We start from the raw sequence: 20,841 nt of genomic DNA, 5'->3' as shown, positions 1-20,841 counted from the left end.
CATGTTGTAATTGTTACATATTTTATATATTGTGATATCTGTTTTGCTTTGATGCCTTATAATCATTTGAGAGAGTAATCAAGGGAACCAAGGTTATAGCGGTAATCAAAAGAATGTAATCCAGGGACAAAGACCAGACATGGAAAACAGACTTACACAACAAAGAACATAAAGTAATTAAAATCATACATACAAAGTAACAAAAGTTAATGAGCAACTCGGACTCCACTAAAAACTGGGAGCATGGACCAGGTGCACCGGTAGGGTAAACGTCCTCTGCTTTTCTAGAAACACCCGCCGACTTGCTCATAAAATGTCAAGTCCGAGGTAGACAAACGAGGAAAGGAAACTATGACCCGTTGAAAAAATCAGTTTTCATAGAAAATGGAATATAGTATTAAACTTATCTTAATTGTTTCTTATTTATTAGAATACATGTCCTTGAGATACAACCTAATTCATATCCCCACTTCAGACTCACTTCTCTCTATCACCCCTGGAAGGGACAAGTCACATCGCCTATTCACTGAATCCTTGATTATGCCCTGAAAATTCTATACCCCGAATATATAAACGAGAGATTACAATATATATGTACTGCTTGTATACTTTCCGATTTTAATTTTATTGCTTGTTTGCTTTAAAAATCAGGCGGTTCTTAGATTGATGGAATATTATATGGACCTCCTCTTTTTTAAAATTAAAAAATGTAATTTCGCTGTTAACAACACCAGCTCAACTGAAGGAGATCCGGGGACCCTGACACTGTAGGACAACAATCTACCGATCTTGAGAAAAAAGATGGCCAATTGACAGTGAGTAATAACATTTTTTGTATGTTGACATGGACAATTTTGAAAAATTCCCAACGATGTTAGGACTGTCAACTTTGCGTTGCAAATTTTTGGTCGTTCTCTCCGGGAAACTCGAACTCGTACCGCTGTGACACCTTTGGCAACAAAAACTGCACAAAGTCGTAGACATAACATATAACTCTAAAAATAAGATACGATAAAATGATCGAATTTTTTATGGTTGATGCTTTTCCTAAGGTAACTGATACTATCTAGGTCCCGTGTTCGTGTTTGATATACCGATATGAGGCCTATAACCTATTGATTCCATCCACTTTCCACTCTTCCTGGCTTAACCCGAATATTGGCTTTATGTAACTGTTTCCGTTTGCTACTTCGATTGTTCTTTTATTTGTTTTTGTTTTCGCTTTCTGTCTTTTGCAAAAATTAATCTGGTTTTGATCATTACAAACTGTGCATTTCCCTTCGTGTTATTTATGTCTTTATAAATGTGTGTTTTTTCCTTTACCTTTTTTCATAGTATTTCATAAGTAAGAAGGCCGGCATAATCAATTTATGAATGAGTGTGTTCTATGATACTGAATACTCAATCCGACCACCTAAATTTAGTCAAACAATCCAAACTCCTACTGAATGTCGTATTGATTCAATGTTTGAAAGATTGAAAATGACAACTGATTACTTTCGATTAACGGATTTTTGAAATTTTATAAACATTTGTTCCAAATATATGTTCCATCTGCATGAATGACTTTTTGCCAAATTTGTCATGCGATTATGCGATTCTAATATGCTTTTCGACAATATTTCACTTGCTTATGATATGACCACTCTTGCAACTCGTTTATTTTCTTAGTTTCGTTTTCGTGTCATTTCGTTTCTCAGTTTACCAGTACCCGGTTAATCACGCCCACTTTCTGTTAATCAAAGGCGGCGATTAATGGTATATTTTACAATTAAGAAACTTTGAGTGAGAAATGTTTGTTGATAAATGTACGAAAACGATGCATTGCTGAGTCGTATTGTATACCAAACTAAATTCAGGACAGTTTACGGTAAAAACGCAAATTTAAATGTTAAATCAACATTGTTACATGTGAATAAATAGTTCTCAACAATATATCAGCATACAATCCTTTTTTTCGAATTTTCACCCTACATTTTGCCATATCATTTTTTTTTGTTAACTTGACTTTGTAACATGGATGTTGTATGATCAAAATTGCATAATGTACATTTATGCATTTGTTTTGACAACGAGTCCCCTCCATGATGAAGAGGGAGACCCTTAATATTTGTAGTGAAATGTTAAAGCTGATAAACATATATGACAGCAAATATAAGCACAATGACGTACAGTTACATAAGTCCCTTGCTTCTTTTATATATTTGCTGTCAGACCATTTGGTTTAAATAAAGTAAATTCTGATTTCTGTAATTTCTTCATTTTTAGGGCGTTCTCTCGTTACGTGGTTGTCATTATTTAGACATTTTATACAGTAAGTAATGGTCTTACTCAAACCTCTGATCATAACAACAATATTTTAAATAGCTTGTTTTAAAGATATTACCTTTTTACTAGTTATTAATATACATCTATGGTCATATACTGAATGACGTGTCTCTGATGACATTACTAGCTTATATGTATCTAATCCCATGTCTTTGTTAATTTCACTAGGCCAATACTGCTCACACTTCGGCTAAATTGAAATATACAAGTCATAAATCAAATGACTAAGAATGCATCACCTACCTATCAATAAATTATAATATATGATTACATGCTACGATGTAACGTGCGTTCTTACATAAAGAACTCGATAAATAATACTATTATATTTACCACACAAAGATTAAAGCCAGTTATCGTGATAAACCAATGCTTGATTATACACAAAACATTTGAGTTTAATAAATTACGTTACAGTCATTAGCGACAGTATGTGGATAGTTGATGTCCAGCGAAATAAAAACAAATATTGTCATTTTACAAATTACTTTATAACTATCATGTAGTTATGTATTTACTACTTCATCTAGTCATAAAAAAATATCATTTGAATATTGTACGAAGGATAAACCTAAACATAATTGTTATTTAATGTATCATATATTTACCCTCCCTCCTTCTTCTAAGTTCGTGACCATTACAATGACGCCAACACCCTCTTGCCAAACCATATGCCAAAAGTCTTTTACTGTGTTCGTCTTTGGTCCTTAACACGGATACAATTTATTTTACTTTTTATTTTTAAATGAAAAAAAAACTCGTTTCTCATTGTTTCTCATTGACTATTCTTTAATTATAAATATCGTATTATTTCATAAAATATTATAGAGAGCTTTATGGAAATTGATGCAAAACAATTATTTATTTTTCATATGAAAACATTAAGCATTGATATTTAATCTAATTTGTATAGTATGGTAATTTTTTTTTATTTATAAAAGGTGGCATTTTACACCAATTCTTAATTGTATGCATTTTTACTGCTGCAAATACTAAAAGGGAATATACCTTGTGACGCTATATACGCTTTCGCTTTAGTATAACTCTAAAATACAATTAAACATGTGAGTAATAGAAATGTGTAGTAATACATTTTACGTCAAAGTGAATGTAGATTACTTCTTCAATTAATAAAGGTTTCTACCTTGTATCATTTTAATGTCCATCAAATGTGATAGAATAAAAATCATGAAACTTGAACAGAAAATATAGAAATTGAAGAATTCTCTTTTGAAGAAAAAAAGATATAGAACGAAACAACAAAAAAACTAAAAACAAGCACAAAAATAAAATAAAAAAGCGAATTGTTTTTTCTCTTACTTTCTTAACAAAATATACTAAAACATTCTGTACTCTTAAACAACGCACGACTTTCTTATTTCAAAACTCGATTTTATTTATAACAATATCGTTATAAAACCTTCTAATGACTCACGTCTATAAAACTGGCATTGATATAGTCATGTTTACTGTCACCTTTAAGAATAACACGTGAATGGTCATCTGTAATTAAAAAATATGTTCCACATTTAGTTAATGTGACTGGATGTTCTAAAACAAGAAAGAAGGTTTGTCGGTCAAATTATAATACTTCCTTAATTTGTTAATCAAATCAAAGTGATCAAACTACAATATTTCAACAACAAAACGAAGCAAATATAATAACTTAGTTTAGTACTTACATGGCCATGTCGTTTTGAAACGATTCTTGTTTTTATTGATTTCTTTCAATCCCTCACTATGTGGGTGCATCAACCCTTTAGGCAACAGCTTAAAGAGAGCAGTGTTTTCATTCAAATAGAGATATACAAATAATTAGATCAAAGATATCTTTACTGAAGGGATCTTTTTATCTTTTTTTTCTGATGCAAAGCACAATGTCATTATTATTAAAAAGCAATCAAGAAGACTATTTTCTTATCTAAATTTGTTTTAACAAAATGCCATGTCATATTTTTGTCGAATATTCATGATTTAAAAACCTACATTAAACCTACAGTGAATTATAAGTTACCATAGACATGCGATAAAACATTACATAAATGTTAAAAAACCTCAAACTCTTCTTGAAATCCATTATTCTTTCTCGTTTCTTTAATTGCATTTTCTAATTCCTTAATTGGTATTTTATATTGCTTGGTTGATTGTTTTTTCGTTACATTTCCATATACATTGACATCGATGTCGTCGTGGTCGATTTCGTCTTCGTCTAATTTGAGATCAAAAGTAGTAAAATCATCTTGATATTTTGCTATGGAACCAGTCGATTTATTAGGATTTACAGAAACATTTTCGTACGGATCTCTTCTCGTCTCGGATTGGTCTGAAACGCATGAGCAAAATTAAGATGAATACTGATGTCTTCCTCTCGTAGGTAAAGATATATATATATCGTGGAGAATAAATAAGTAACGAAATGACCAATTTTAAAAAAATCAAACTGACAAACATACATCAATTTATGTACGTACGTAGAATAAAGGCTTAAAATAAATTCATAAATGACTAATTAAAAATATACTTACTCACATAAACATCGAGGTTGTGAATATCTGTCTTTAAGTCCTCTCTCTCGTTTGTTTTTCTAATGGACGACCTCCGCCTGAATTTTATAAATAAGTTTTTTAATAAGACATTTGCTTAAGTCATTCGTAATATTTATTTCAGAAATGAATTAGTTGTGCCAAGAAGATACACTTTAACCATAAGATAGTATCATTATAATAAGTGAAATAATACAATTTTATATATGCATTACATAAACCGAAATGTAAAAAAAAAATATCTCAAAGGCGTTATTTACCCCATTGTACATTGAACCTACCTCGTAAAGATAACAATGACTACCACAGCAACAATAATGGCCAGAACAGCAGCAGTCACACCTCCAACCACTCCAATATTACTGACATCACTGTCTTCTTGAGCTTGTGCTGGAAAATTTGTCGTGAATATTAATATATCAGAAAATATAATGAAAATTTCATTAAACCCCAACTTGTTGCAAGTGGCTGAAAGGGTGGGGGGTTATATAGTGATATGTGTGTCAGTTCTTCCTTCCTTCCGTCCGTCCTTCCTTCCTTACAATACACGGATGGATACCTATCTCCTATCACTTAAGTTTTATGGTCGTTATCATGAACTCGTGGATCGTTATGATGTATCCATCAGCACCATGAGAACTGATTTATTCAACGGGTCATAGTTTTCCTTCCCTCGTTTGTCTACCCCGGACTTTACTTTTATGAGCAACTCGGCGGGTGTTTCTAGAAAAGAAGAGGACGCTTACCCTACCGGTGCACCTGGTCCATGCTACAAGTTTTCGGTGGAGTCCGAGTTGTTCATTTACTTTTGTTACTTTGTATGTATGATTTTAGTTACTTTGTGTTCTTTGTTGTGTATGTCTGTTTTCCATGTCTGGTCTTTGTCCCTGGATTACATTCTTTTGATTACCGCTATAACCTTGGTTCCCTTGATTACTCTTTCTCCTACTCCACTGAATTGGGATTTAATGAAACTTTCACGGATTTATTTTACACATCCCGAATCTGTATCTCCTATTTAAGACTTGATCAAAATCAAATTAGAAGTTTCACATAGCAAAATATAGACTTTGTTATTAAAGAATATTGGGACATTGCATGCAAGTCTCTTATTCGTTGCTTCTCCTACCCATCTGAATTTAATTTATTGAACATTACAGAATCCTTATTACAATATGTCCATTGTGCATCTTATATTAAAATATTAAAAATTTTGATCCAAATATATTTTGAGGTCAAAAGATGTATGTTTGGAGGGACGGTGAGAGGAGAATCAAGTGAGTAAGCATTGCTCTGACATATTTTTCTTATAAATACAAAAATACTAAGTAAACAAATAGTATAAAAACGGTTGTTGTATATATGATTTAAAGTTAAAACCTCTCATCAGCAGCATCAGAACCAAAGACAGGAGGTTTGAGATCCAAAAATATATATATACAAGAAGTACTTAAAACCAATTGCAAAGAAATAGGAAGCCCAATCCAACGTATTTACAAGGAGCTTCTTTATTGTAGCTATCATATTTAAAACAAGGATTAAAACCTCAGTGTTTTTGTCGGTTCTAATTTTGTGCCACTTAAAATTTCAGTAATTAATCTATGTTCTATGCCTATGTTCCAGCAGCAGTCGGACAAGATGTGATTTAGTAAGATTAACTTCCCGAAATAAGGGGTGTATCCCCATGGAAGTTCAATAATAATAATTTTGTCCAATCAAAAAGCAGGTTGTTTTCAAATTTGATTTAAATGAAATAGTACAACAAAGGTAACCAATCCTACCCTTTTGCAATAAAAGTTATAGAAGATAAAATAAAAAACTTTTTTTTTGCTTTAACAACATGCTGTATCGTAGAATTTCTCATAACTGCGCATTTTAACTTAAGCCAAAAGTCCCAACTTGAAACCAAATTATCACCTAGTATTGAGAAAAAAATGAAAAGTTTGTTATATGGGATGTATAGAAATATAAATTTACTCTCAACACTATATCAGAATTAATTTTATATTAATTCAATTAAAATTGTTTTAATTACTGTTATTAAATCACATATCTGTTTTCTATAACTGATCATGTAACATTAAATTTAACACTTTTTATGTAGTGATACAACATTACAGAAAAAAAGTTTAAACGAAATTTTGATCCCAACAAAATCAATAAGTAAAACTGAACCTGAAAACTGAAGACAGTCTGTTCCGATATATCCTGGTAAACATCCGTTAGTGCAGTTACCATCAATAGAATCACACGTCATATTGAAACAAGTTGTACATTTTTTTTCACAATTGTAGCCAAATGATCCATCCGAAAGGCATTCTGAAATACAAATGAGATTATCCTATACCTAACAATTTTGATCTCTATGTAATTTTCTGGTATTTATGAAAACACGTAACAGTTTCAAGTATTCCATTCAAACATGTTATAACTTATCTCGGAATACACTGACTTCACAACTTACAAAATTTATACAATTTCAGGAAATTTTAAATATTATGTGGACATATAGATAAAACTGTGTAGCTGTCATTTTCGTTAATTTTTGTTTCCATTGAAATATGCCTTAGCTTAAAATTATTTCTACTAAACTGTACTTTTTCTGCATAATTTCATTTAATGTGCACAAATTAAAAAAAAACATTGAATATATGAAATAGGTGCCGATACATATATTGTCTTGCAAGACAAAAACTCGCCATATAAAACATTTGTATGTGTTAACTTCTGGTGACCTTAATCCGTGCATGTGCAGTTCAGGTTGATTGTATAAAAAATTCTGATTTTGGCGAAAGTGGATAATCAACTCGTTTCTTTGACGAACTCAAGCCGCAAAAGAAAAAAGTATATAACGCAAGAATCCTTCGGTACTTTACGTATAGTGATACATTACGGCAAAAATGGTCAGTAATTGTCATTATTTATTTGAAAATTATTAAAGAAATACATGAAATGAAATAAAAAACAAGATATGTGTTTACATGTGTATCCGTTATTGCTATTCTTAACAAAGTTGAAGGTATTTTTAAACCAGGTGAATGTCGTGTCGGCAATCTTCGGAAGTAATGGCGAAAAATAATTAGATTAGATCTATCGATCTTCTTTGATTAAAAAGCCGTTGTTTTCACAATAATCTGTAGGTATTATTGACATTTATTGCTTCAATTGCATTTCTATAGATTTATTTCATTGAATCAGCAAAATTCAGTAGAATTAAAACTGAAGAGATTTGGCAGCTGAAGCAGCTTTTATCAAATACAAATAAACTGCACATTTCATTAATTAATATTTTACTTGTGTTACATGTATCTGTCATCCAACCTTTAGCACACCCTTCTTTACATATTCCTTCTCGTTTGTCACAAGGTTTGGTTCGGCAGTGACAATTCTCTGAACAGTTGTACCCAAATGTCCAGTCATCACAAACTTCAACCAAACAATACATCAATTATACACAAAAAATTAGTGAGCTCGTGTCTGTATGTCAAGTTGAGTTCATTGTTTTTGTGAGCCTAGTTCTTCGTTTGTTGCCTTCTTGGTGTTTCAGGCTTCGTTTTTTCCCCGTGTCATCCAAATTTTTCTCATTCATGCAGTCGTTTTATAATGTTGTTTTCGGTATTGTAACTTTCTAGCCATTTAACACTCGTTTGTAATGTATTTGACTTCTTAAATGATGGCGATGTTCAATAAAAATATAATCAAACATAAATAATTCACATGACGTTGATTATATTGATTACATAACAATATATGAATCTTTTCCTGCTTACCTTGTTTACATTTTGGATCGAACATAAACCCTGGATTACAGATTGTTGTATTTGTACATACACCATCAACTCTGTCACACTCATTGGATACACACCCATTGCAGCTTTCTGAACAATTTATTCCATATCTGCCTTTACCACACTCTTAAAAATATTTTTCTTTCGTTATAAATGAGTTCATCTTCTTCTTCAAATTAGTCTAAGAAAGCTGTGTCTAAAAATTTCGAATAGAAAATAAATCAATGAAATTTTGTCGTAATTGAATAACAGAGGAAAAAAACAGACCAAAAAAAATTTTACATGATCACCACGAAACAAAATGTACTTGAAATATTGCAGAAGTAAGCTAGGTAAATGATAATCAAACCTTCAGTACAATTGTACGATGTCCAGCCTTTCTTACACCCATCACATGCTCCTGTCACGTGGTTGCAAGGAAGTTTCAGGCAGTTTTTAGAACATTGCTGTGAACAGTTGCGGCCAAAGTAACCCTCATCACACGCTTAAAAAGCGTAAAACAAATATAACACTTATACACGAATGTTCTAACATAATTTGAACATAGCACATTTGTAATCATCAAATTATGTTTCACATATTCTTAATGACAGAAAATGAATATAACAAAGGAGACAAACAGCATGATCGTCGTAAGTGTCAAACAAAGGAAAACATGGAGCATTTTCTTTTTAGATAATGTTTAATATTTTATATTTAAAATATCATTTTTCTGAATACATGTCATATAATTTACCTCGGTCACAAAAGTCACCTTTCCAACCATTTTTGCAGCCAAAAATACATTTTCCACTTTCTATGTTACAGGCTCCTATACAATTATTAGGACAGGTAAAATTGCAGGAACTTCCATACATACCAGCTGCACAGCCTAAAACGGTAAAATTTTTAACACTTAGAATTACAACTTCAATAGGATTAAATAACTTAAAACGTTATGAAAAATGTAGAAATAAAACACCGAGCAAAAAGATAAAGTAACATTGGACAAACTAAAAAACACAAACAAACAAACACAGCAGCCACACCAATATGACCAAGCCTCGAAACTACATGATCTTCAGGCTTTCTATTTTAGTAAAAAAAAGTAGTATTGATACCAAAGGAACAAACTAGGAAAACAAAACAAAAGAAAATATTAAGAAACAAAAAAAGAAAAAGAGCACCAGACTAAATACATATGAGATATAAAGAGAATGGACTCTACTTAACCAATTCATAATGGTACTTTTGAACCGTGCAGGTCCGGGTGTGAAAAGAATAGGTCTGCAGCAGCGTTAAGCTTGCCGCAAACGGCGACTTAATAGTGCTCAGAACCTTAGCCGGGTGCTAGGGCGCTCTACCCAAAGATCAACTGGGTTGTGTGCCCAAGGTGGTGGAATGGGGTACCCCTGGTGTGTTACATGCTGGGATTGTCAGGCTATAATACGGAAAACCTGACCGCAAACCATAGTGGTGCACCGTGTTGGATAAGATGCCACATCTTACGTTAAAAAACCCTACTGTGGTATTCTCCCGGAGTAGGAACCATAGGGTTCCGCCACAGGAGGCTAAATTGCCCGACCCTACCCAACTCTCCCTATTTCCAGTGGCAATCAAAATTTGTCGACCCCATTGTCCATGTGTCCCATCCCATGTTTTATTTCATCATCATTTCATGTTCATTTTATCATCCACTTCATGTTCATCGGCTGAATATAGCTGAAATATTACTGCTCGGGCGTTAAACTCCAATAAACAAACAACAAAACATAATGGTACTTATTTAAAACATAGCTTGGAAGCACTGAGAGCCTGATTTAAGTCTGACAGAAAGCTTTCCATACAAAGTTCGGTTTCAATGTAAACAATGAAAATAATAATGGCTTACGGACATTTTTAAGACAGTGTTTTAATTAACTGGGTTGTTTCACACCTTTTTTTGCCCCTTGTTTTCCGTCAAAGTAGGCCATTCTGGCTTTTGCTGATACAATTCATCAAACAGGCGCGTTTTAAAAAGTTTGGGAAAAGTTGGAGTTGATGACATACTCACGCATCTTTCTCAGCTGTTCTACTCGATGTCCAAGAACCTAACTAGCCTCGGAAAAAGTATTTAAGATTGTATTTGAATTTATTCAAATCAAAGCAGAGATTTTCTAAGATAGGAAAAGCAATCATCTTTTTCGAATTTATTCAGTCATGTGATGTGTATTTGTTCACGTCACAGGTAATGTGTATAATATTCCCACTATCCGTGTCATATTTTCGGAATCTATATGAATTAAAAATCAGGCCCGTTATTAAAACTATAAAGGATATTGCTGGAGCAGCCGTAAAGATTACTTGAATATTGAAGCTCATGATACTCGCTTGTACACAGGCAATGCATACCATATATAAAGACAACAGTTACCGTGAATGTTTTACTTTAACAATGAATAATATGGTAATAACGCGGCCCGGAGAGTTCCAAACTTTCTTAGGACCTTAATTATGAAAAGTGACATACATGTATCTATTGATTAGGCCTCTTCAGTTTCGTTTTCTTCCATATTAAACCCGTCTTTAATATTGATTCATAAAGAATTCACCCCTTCAAAATTTTGAAATGATTTCGAAGGTCGTCATGTCGGGTCTATCTCTATCTTAAGAACACTTTGTACACCACATCATATTTTCGCCATTCGATGAACTCCAGAGCTGACAGCACTCGACGGATGACCGAGCAGGTACAGTTAACCAGCCGCTGCAACTAATCTAGATTTTATTGGATTCCAGATTGCTTTGTCATTCTTTAGTTTCTGTGACTACTAATTTTTAAGTACTTAATGTCATTTAAGGGGTTTTGTCTGTGTTGCTTTTCAAGTCTTTGTCCTTGAACTATGAAATTTTGGTTCCTCGTACTATTCTTGTCTCCTTGCTTTGATTTTCATGGAAAAATACTTGAGTACTCAGTGTCAGATAAACAAAATTCATTTTCGTTCTATAAAACCCTTGAAAAAAACTACATGTATGTTATTTTTTGTCCAGCCTTATTTTACTGAACTTGTCCATTTTTTTTCAAAAGTTAATTATTCTTATAATCGATCATTAAGGAAGGGTAATTATGAACACATTCCCTTATGTTTAGAATGTGAGAAGAAACATTCGTCGAAGTTTTACATATAAATTCGATAATTAAGAAATCTCTTTATTTTGATCAATTGGTAATATAAAAATATTAACTCATTTATGGCCAATTTCCTATTCAAATCATTTTAATGTAAATAAATTTCCCTTATTATCCTTTTTTTTCGCAAATTGACTATATACAAAAAATCTTATACTTGTAATATTGCAGAAGTAAACTAGGAAAGATTGGTAAATGATAATCAATCCTTCAGTGCAATTTTACGATGTTTAAAATTAGAAGTATACTAGGAATATTCAGGGTATTTAGTAAGTGTTTTTACCTCTTGCTTCAAATTCACAAATATTTATTGACTTCTGTTCATTCTGTGACCCAGGTAAATAAATAAGGTACCGAGTGATGACTGGTTCAGGTAGTTCAACCAAGGACTGTTTTCCGTTATACAATAGTGTTTCATTGTTACCATTTTCATTGACGCTTGTATTTGATGCATAAATGTCAAAGGAAAAGTTCACTGGTAAATCTAAAACAATCGCTTCTACATTAGTACAAAGTTCAAGGTTTTGTGTTTTATTTCTTTTTTCGAATGCTTAATTATTCAAATTAATTTCTTAATCTTGCTTATTCGCCAACAATTTCAAGTCATTACACGTTTGATACATTTCATGACTTCGAAGTTTTACTTTTATTACTTTATTAATACAAAATTATTCTCTTTAAAATCCTTAATAAATGTTGTTTTACATTAACTCGCCTTTTAGTATGATTAATTGATTGAATAATTAATAACTTTTTTTCTAAACTATATGAAAATGAGCATATTATTGTATGTAATTAACTCAATTATGTGGCTGCATGTTCGTTTCAGACCTTATCAAGAGAAAAGCTTGCTTAAGAAAAAAGGTCCTTCATCTATCGTACCTTCAAAATTTATATAAATTGTTGTCACAATACTTAGTTGTAGTAGGTCTATTTGTAGCAATGCATGTGATCCTTCTGTTTTTGAGCAAGATGATTTTGTTCTGTTTCCATCTACAGCTAGGCTCCACGGATACGTTGCATTTTGTGGTATTTGTGTAGCAATACTCTTTAGAGCAAGGTTTTCATCTATAACGAAATATAATATGTGATGGTTTTGCATAAACTTACAACTGTTATTCAATATTTAATAAAGACATGCATGTACCAAAAAGATCAAATTAAGATGAACAACAAAAATAATAATAATAATGATAATAATAATAAGGAAATGAAAAACAAAACACAACAAAAAGAAAACAAAAGAAAGTTGAAACATTTAAATATCGAAAATAAGGTAAAAGACAGTGTGACTAAATCTATGCTGCATTTCAGTACGTAAATATCATCTACATATCTGAATTTAGATCATTTAAATAGATACTTATTGCAATGTTTATTTTTACTAACACAAATTTCCCCAAACACATGTGCCATTTTCTGGAAAGCAGTTACCACCCACACAATTGATTGGGCAAGACATGTTACATCCTGGTCCCCAATATCCATAGAAGCATCCTACAATGAATAAATTCCCCCAATTTATTATACAATGAATATTCTTTAATATTCTTTATTTTCTTAACGGATCAAGGTAAGCATATATCTTTTGTGTTAGCAGTATTTTTAAATAATAGGAACACAAAATACCAAAAATTAATTTACGTATTGCTGTGTGAGGTATTGATACAAATGATCTCTATACCGACAGAAATTAACAACATGGAACCCAGTGATAGCTAAGCTCTATGAAAACAACAAAGACACCTAGAATCAGTCAATTAATTTTATTTTAGTGTTTTGTGTTCGTCCTTAACAAAGTATACAATACCCACTTATCAAAAGCACAGGCATCGATACCATAATTAGAATGAGGAAATGGAAATCTATGAACCGGAAACAAAGATTAAACAAAAAAGTAGACATGGAAAATAACAGATAAATGATCAATCCGGATTCTACTACAACTGGGAGTCCTCTGCTTTCTAGAAACATCCGAAAACGTGTTTAAAGGGTTTGTAGAAATTGCACAGAATTTATCAATAGTTTGCAAGAGAGTTATAGACAGTGCATAATAAACAGCAAAAATCCTTTACAAAATCAATACATGTAACATGAGGAACTTCTCTGAAACTCTCAACTGATGATATAATTATCATTCTTCATGGTCAGCATTTAGCATGATAACAACAAAAAGTGTTATACATTTTTTTCTGTTTATAAACAATAGAAACATAAAATGCATATGTGAACCCATTACGTTGAATTTAATAGAGGCAAAAATGAAAACAATATGAATGAACAGCATTTTAAATCACAAATGTAAATTCAAATTTAAATTCACAAAAAACTTTTTTCCGAAGAATGTAAGTAGAAACATTGTAAAGAAAGATTGATAGATTATCAAAAAAAAATAGGAACGACCTTTTGTTTTGTATTGATCCATCCACGATTTCCTTTGATTCGCCGTTTGCAGGGCCAAATATTTTGAATCGTGATTAAGTAACTTAACAATATGTTTTTAATCCAAACATATTCCGTGAAACCGTTTTGGCTGTTTTACACCGTTTTCATTTTTAGAAATCATATATGAAGGGAAAGTGCATAACAATCAAATTTATGCTTTTAAAACTAAGTTTAGAAGCATAACGCAATGTGTTTGTTACCAAGCCTTACCATTTATCCCTACATAGCAAAGCTCTATAAATGGGTATCCATTATTATTGTCACTTGTATATTTGTCGTAGAGTAAAACTTTTCCCATCTTATAACAATCCACTGTTTGTGTTATTCTGGCACTGCCGTCTTTTTTATCTTTGTAACATACCTCAGAGATTTCTACATCACTAGGATCATTTGTAACAGAGAGACGGAAACCGTCCATCCTGCTTCCCCCTACAAAATAAATAATTTAGTTCATTTATTATCTTGAATTCATTATTCAGATGTTAACATTGAGCATTTGTTTACACAAAAATCGACAAATGAATGCCAAAGACTAAATGTTTGTAATTTTATCATAGTTTTATATAAAACAATTCTTTTAAAATTTAGAGAGAAAGTTTAACATCATATCAACGACCTTGTGTTTATAACAAATACATATTTATACGTAAATTTGTAAAACGACAGAAGAAAGATACATGGATAATAAGTTTGATACGACTTAACGAAGCCTGAACTTAAAGTTCCAACAACAAGGCCTATACATGTTTCTGATATACTTAATCAATCATATGAATAGTGTTGTGGTGTTTTTTGATACCGTTTCACAAGATTTGAAAACAAATAAAAAACTTTTTTTTTACATTTGTTATAATTGACCACAATGAAAAACATATGGAAAAATGTGTTTAGAACTAACAAATTAATCCATGAAAAAACTGGAAATGAAAAAAAGTATGGTAATTATATGACATCCATAGGATTTATTGTATGAAAAAGTATGGTTTTCATGAAGTGATGGAAAACGATAGGCACAAAACATATGTTTACATATCGGTCCTAAGAATATATTTCAATATGTTTTGAAACATATGAAAACATATATTGTATTTTTTCGGTGGTGTATTTAAAACAAATACGTATTAACTTTGCATACGCTCATTTTTTCCTGCATTTTTATAAGGATATTGCTTTTAACATTATTGTTTTATACGTAATGATAATAATACTTAAAAGTCAGTTCTTATTATTCTTATTTGATATTTGTTCATATTTAACTTGAATATGATGATTCATTTTGACATTAAAACATGTTCAAGGGTACACATATACTCCATTTGTGTAGATAAAAATGCCTTGGATACAATTTTTCTATATTTTACTTAAATTTTGGTGTCTTAAGGTTTGTTCTATATACATACATTCTTCTCTGTAGTAAATATTTACAGACGAAATGTATACAATACTGGGAAATTCTATTTTCCACCAGTTGTAAGCGTAATTGCCGGCTGTATGTGTGCATAATACTGTATCTCCGTTTATCCATTGGTTGCTTTTTGGCTCATTGATTCCATTTTCTGGTCCAAAACGGACTTCATTGTCTCCATAAATTGAGCTCTGTGACACTTTTCCGAAGGGAGATAAATTATCTGCCGAAAAAGATTAAAATGAAATAAAAGCACCAAATATTGATATTTTACAAGAAAAGACCTAGTTGGGATAGCCTACGGATAGTTTGTTTTTAGTTTTTCATTTAAGTTGTTGAAAAATAGTATTAACACCCCTTTCTTAAAAGAAAAACAAATAAACAAACTGAAAAACAAACAAAACAACACAGCTCCAAGTCAACACATGTATCTAACATATTTTTTTTAGGTATAATAATCGTGGCAATAATTGAAGTACAACGATTCCTTATCTGTTTAAGACGAGCCACGAGAAGGCGGTATCAAATACTCGAAAGGCATAAGCTAAAAATAAATGTAACAAAAGTCGAAATAGTAGGAAAATAAACACAAAATATCAAGACGAACAAAAAAAAAGAGTTCAAGTCGAACAAACAATGGTTGTGTTGATATCCTAAATGGGTCTTTTTTGTTAAATAGAAAAGACAAATTTTTGTTGCAGGAAATATGGTAGAAAAACAAAATGAATGCGCAAATAATGTACTGTTTTTTTCTGTTTTGAAACATTCATTATATTAAATGCAAGCAAAAACAACCTTCACCGCGCAGTAGAAATGATATTCAGTCAATATTACTCTTACCCGATAATCATAGAAGATTAGTTACCTGACCAAATAGACAACATGTAAATAAGAATACGAGCATAAATGATTTGCTAGATATTGAAAGGTACTCACGTTGTGCCATGATCGTGCAAACTAAACTCCCTACAATAAGGTACTGGATATGAAAATCCATTGACTAAACCAGATCAGGATTACCCTGAAAAAAATAGATAAAAATAGCCAGAAGCAACAATTACCAAAAGGAAAATCATAGAAAAAGAAAAACGACCAAACAAATTAATGCTATAGCCAGATAATAGGAAGCAATATAAATCATATTTAAATGTGATTACAATATAACGCTAAGAGATCAATATAATTATCTGAATATCGACTAAATACCTCATTAGCCTGCCCTCTAATTCATATTAAAGTAACAAACAGGAATCAGAACCAGCCATTGTGGATCAATTCAAGTTGCGTCTTGTCATCAAGTGTCTCTGCGCGACTAAGTACATGTAAATGTTTCCATTGACGAATAAAAAGGCGAAAAAAAATCGAATTTTCACTAGTATACAGTAGGTATAAATCGGTTTACTTTATTACTATTACGAATAAAGCGATTTATAGGGAGGAAAACTATTACGGACACTTTTCGTCATTTTCGGACTTTATTCATACGTTTACCTTGTCAGATTGAAAGCGCCATTAAGTTCTGGCGATACCACATGCTTACCAGCAGAAAATTTGTAATTAAGTGCTTTACATTTATGATTATACACTGTATGCTAAATAAATGTTGTTAATGTGTGTGCATAAATTTGTGCATTGCAAATTATCCAGAGGACGCAGTTGATGCGGGTCGTCATATTAGAAAGCATAACTCTGGTATTCACCTTGAGGAACTTATATATCATTTGATACCAAAGATGTACAGACTTGCAATACTTATTGGTTTAAAATCTGTACCTTTTACAAAAAATATGTAATCCTGCCATTAATCATCAGTTGTGGATTTTAACTGTTGTCTTTTTCCCCAATATTTACCTTACTTTTATTGAGTCTTTAATTAAAGTGTTAACCGTTGTGGGTTTTATTTATAAGTAGTGTTTCGAATGTACTATCTTTTATATGACACAACTGAATGGAAAGACGGGCACATTTGGTAAATGTTAGATTACCTTAGATATAGACATTTTTCTCAAACACCAATATAAAGCCTAAAAGAAGTAGTGCCAATAATTACAATTAAACAAATATACTTTAAATCAATATTTAAGTACAGTTTTTTACTTATATTTCCACTTTCTTAACCTGATAAATATAAACATTTGTAAAAACTTTTTTCGGAAGTAGGAGAAAAGGAAATACGAACAAGGTTACATGGTACACGTACGAGTTACGGTAGATACTACTTAAATTACAACGCAATAAGTAGCGAACAATCAGTTTCATGACTGTTTATTTGGAAAATGCATCATATTTCAGTTTCTACACCGATCATTGTACCGGATGGTCTACATGTTAATTAAGCGGAAAAGGCCAAGGAAAGAACATACACATAAAATCACTAAAATTTATTTTTTGTATGAAGGAAATGCCTTTTGTATCATTTTAAAGGAAAAATTATCGTGGTTATACAATATGAATTAAACGAATTTTAAAGCAGCATTCGCGTCGTTTCTGGTTGGTCCCAAAATACTACCGAATGACATTGTTATTCAACACAAAACATATATCATAAACATAATTGTAGGAGAATTGGAAAGACAAGGAGGGGTGCGGATTGCTGGAGTGATCATCACTTACATGTAGTGGTCAGTAATCTAAGATTGAAAAGTAAGAGGCCAACAAAAATACAAAAATTGTTTAAATCACAAAGACTGAAGGATAAAAATTATAAATAGATTCGGGGCATTAGACTTGATTGACAGAACTGAAATCATCACACCTGAAAACATAGAAAATGAAGATGATAGAAACTATGTCCAGCAGGTTGAAGGACACAATACAGGGCAACTTAACTTAGTACGGTGTAAAGAATCAACAGTCGGTTGTGTGATAAACATCAAAATAAAAGTAAAACACTTAAGGGCAAAGAAGGTAATGCCATAACATCTGATACAAAACAGCTAGAAATAAAGAGAGATCATTTTGAACAGGAACTAAACAAAAGCAAATGACAGTGAGTTATTGAACATCCAACACTTAGAAAAGTCTCTGAATATTGACCTTTCATATATTTTTGTAGATGAAATCAAAGGAGCCATTAATAAATTAAATAATGTCAACTAGATTAAATTCAATTTGTGCTGACTACCCTTTATCAACTGTTCAACAAAATCATTTGTTTTGTCAGCTCAGAAATTTATGGAGATCAAGAATAGTTTTCCTTAGGATATACTTTAAACTCACTTTTTGGCGCTCGAAGTTACCCCATCTAATTTTGTAAAACTTAAAACTAAAAGTTGAAATTTTCTGGACATATTGATTAATTGTAGTTAATCAGTAAACATTGTCAGATAAGAATAATAGAAGAAGAGTTGAAGTAGACGGAAATAACATGGAAAGTGGCAGAAGAGAAAGCAAGGGACAGACGAATTTGGGACAACTGATGTTAGCCTTGTGTGCATGCACAAAGAGGACTTAGTAAAGTTTAAAATTTTTAAATGTTTTATTTGCAAATCGGAACATGATACTCAGCTACTATAATACATATGAACTATACATGTTTAACATTTCAATGGGTAGTGTGTCGATGAAGATAGTAAAATTATTCAATTCGCTTCTGTATGATATACTTACACATGATATGCTGTACTGAAAGAGAAACTCTTTGCACAAGGAAATGTTATTAAACTGGAATGGTTATTTTGCGATTTTACCAATTGTATTTTGTGCTATACATCGATTATGACCAAAGACCAAGAAAAAAGAATGTACTTGGGACAATAATATAGGAGAACAAAACATTCCTGAATCAAAATGATTTGAGAAAATAAGAAATTGATCACGATGGGTAACACATATAAACAAATTCTAACAAAAATAAATATACGTTTTTGTTTTTTTGTGTGCTAAAATTTAAACCCTTGTACTTATTTGCAATAAAAACAAGACGTTTACTGTGACACAAATTTGTCTTATTCAAATATATAGCTTTGATACATACAAAATGAATTTCTGCACCATAATTCTTAATTTACAAGCACACACGCCCTTTCTACAACCCATAAAGGTAATGAATGATTGTTTTGTTTTCACCACCTAACACCTGCAACATATAACAGGTATAGTCTATGTCATGCCGAATTCAAAATCAAACATTACTTTAATTGAAAGCAAGTCTTCAGAAAAATATATGTCGTTTACAAATTACAATACACACTATTAGTTTAATGTCCTTATAAGAACGGCAGTGGTTATTTGGTGTTTTTTTCTTCATTTTAGTATATATCTGAAAGAGTATATTCCAAGTTTGAAAAAATGAACAATATATATAAATTGTCCATTATATCTGTGATCTTAGCCGCCTTCCTTATTTTGTTTAATCTCTTTGTCTTTCATTTCAAAATGTCGTAGTTCTAATTTCCAAATATACCTCCTTAATTTATAAATTAATAAATTGAAAAAATAAACAAAAACAAATCGAGGGTTCATTATATGGTAGGACTAACAAACATTGATTCTGTAGCTTTTATTTCCGTCTTTGTGTCACTTTCACGGGACACTCAAAGTTTTAATTTTAGTATTACTTTATATATCAGTCTTTGTGTCACTTCCACGGGACACTCAAAGTTTTAGTATTACTTCATATGTCAGTCTTTCATCTGCAACAATGAAATTTAATTCTTATGTATGAAAATCAATTCTTTTTCATTTCTATACATTGCAGTTAAAAAAATATTTGTCATATTATGTCATCCTTGGATGCTGCTGGAATAACCTTATTAACATAATTAAACAGTTTTTTTTTTCTTATCGATAAACTGAAACCTGTACAAAATCAAAACGGTAATAACGTAAGACATACCTGATCGTAGATCAGTGAAGAACAAGGAAGTAATTTCGCTTGGTTAGTAATAGTTATATATAATAAGTTGTAGTTTTCAATTCTTTAGAATTTAAATCCCAATGTTTATACTCTAGTGTCGTATTTAGCTTACTTAACACCACACATTTTCAAATCTAATGATGGGGAAATGATGTTTTTACGTTGTAAAAAGTGTCATCACATTAATTGACTCTTTGTTAGTCAAATTAAACTATATATGCCTTTTAATTCCAGACGGGAACATCACAGGGTTGTTTTGTTGCTTGGGGTTAGATTTAAAAATGCGATTTTTAAATTTTTACTTATAGGAAAAAACAAGTCATGTA

General features: G+C 31.4%; 1 protein-coding gene across 8 annotated transcripts in view; it reads right to left on the bottom strand.

Annotated features, from left to right (window-relative positions):
• LOC148629124 (receptor-type tyrosine-protein phosphatase epsilon-like) overlaps nt 1–20,841 on the bottom strand; it is a 40,841-nt gene that overhangs the window by 15,471 nt on the left and 4,529 nt on the right. For 3 of the 8 annotated variants that reach the window (XM_088544446.1, XM_088544408.1, XM_088544433.1), the window contains exons 2-20: nt 16,594–16,678; nt 15,653–15,880; nt 14,463–14,681; nt 13,197–13,304; nt 12,690–12,875; nt 12,091–12,291; nt 9,396–9,530; nt 9,009–9,143; nt 8,642–8,785; nt 8,166–8,297; nt 7,047–7,190; nt 5,153–5,261; nt 4,854–4,930; nt 4,383–4,651; nt 4,011–4,098; nt 3,764–3,831; nt 3,337–3,373; nt 2,937–3,034; nt 2,387–2,518 (exon numbers count right to left, since the gene is read on the bottom strand). In XM_088544446.1, the coding sequence (XP_088400572.1) occupies nt 2,387–2,518; nt 2,937–3,034; nt 3,337–3,373; nt 3,764–3,831; nt 4,011–4,098; nt 4,383–4,651; nt 4,854–4,930; nt 5,153–5,261; nt 7,047–7,190; nt 8,166–8,297; nt 8,642–8,785; nt 9,009–9,143; nt 9,396–9,530; nt 12,091–12,291; nt 12,690–12,875; nt 13,197–13,304; nt 14,463–14,681; nt 15,653–15,880; nt 16,594–16,654 (2,571 nt within the window). In that variant the 5' untranslated portion in view covers nt 16,655–16,678. Of the gene's footprint in view, nt 1–2,386; nt 2,519–2,936; nt 3,035–3,336; nt 3,374–3,763; nt 3,832–4,010; nt 4,099–4,382; nt 4,652–4,853; nt 4,931–5,152; nt 5,262–7,046; nt 7,191–8,165; nt 8,298–8,641; nt 8,786–9,008; nt 9,144–9,395; nt 9,531–12,090; nt 12,292–12,689; nt 12,876–13,196; nt 13,305–14,462; nt 14,682–15,652; nt 15,881–16,593; nt 16,679–19,633; nt 19,736–20,216; nt 20,276–20,494; nt 20,643–20,841 lie in introns of those variants that run through there. The other 5 variants (XM_088544423.1, XM_088544414.1, XM_088544442.1 and 2 more) reach the window with 5 other exon arrangements.

This window comes from Perna viridis, chromosome 1 (genome assembly GCF_037379345.1).
Source record: "Perna viridis isolate PV_CMFRI_1.1 ecotype Kerala chromosome 1, ASM3737934v1, whole genome shotgun sequence".
Lineage (NCBI taxonomy): Eukaryota > Metazoa > Mollusca > Bivalvia > Mytilida > Mytilidae > Perna > Perna viridis.
The sequence above is the reverse complement of the archived record's forward strand: the minus strand, read 5'-3'. Positions and strand labels throughout refer to the sequence as shown.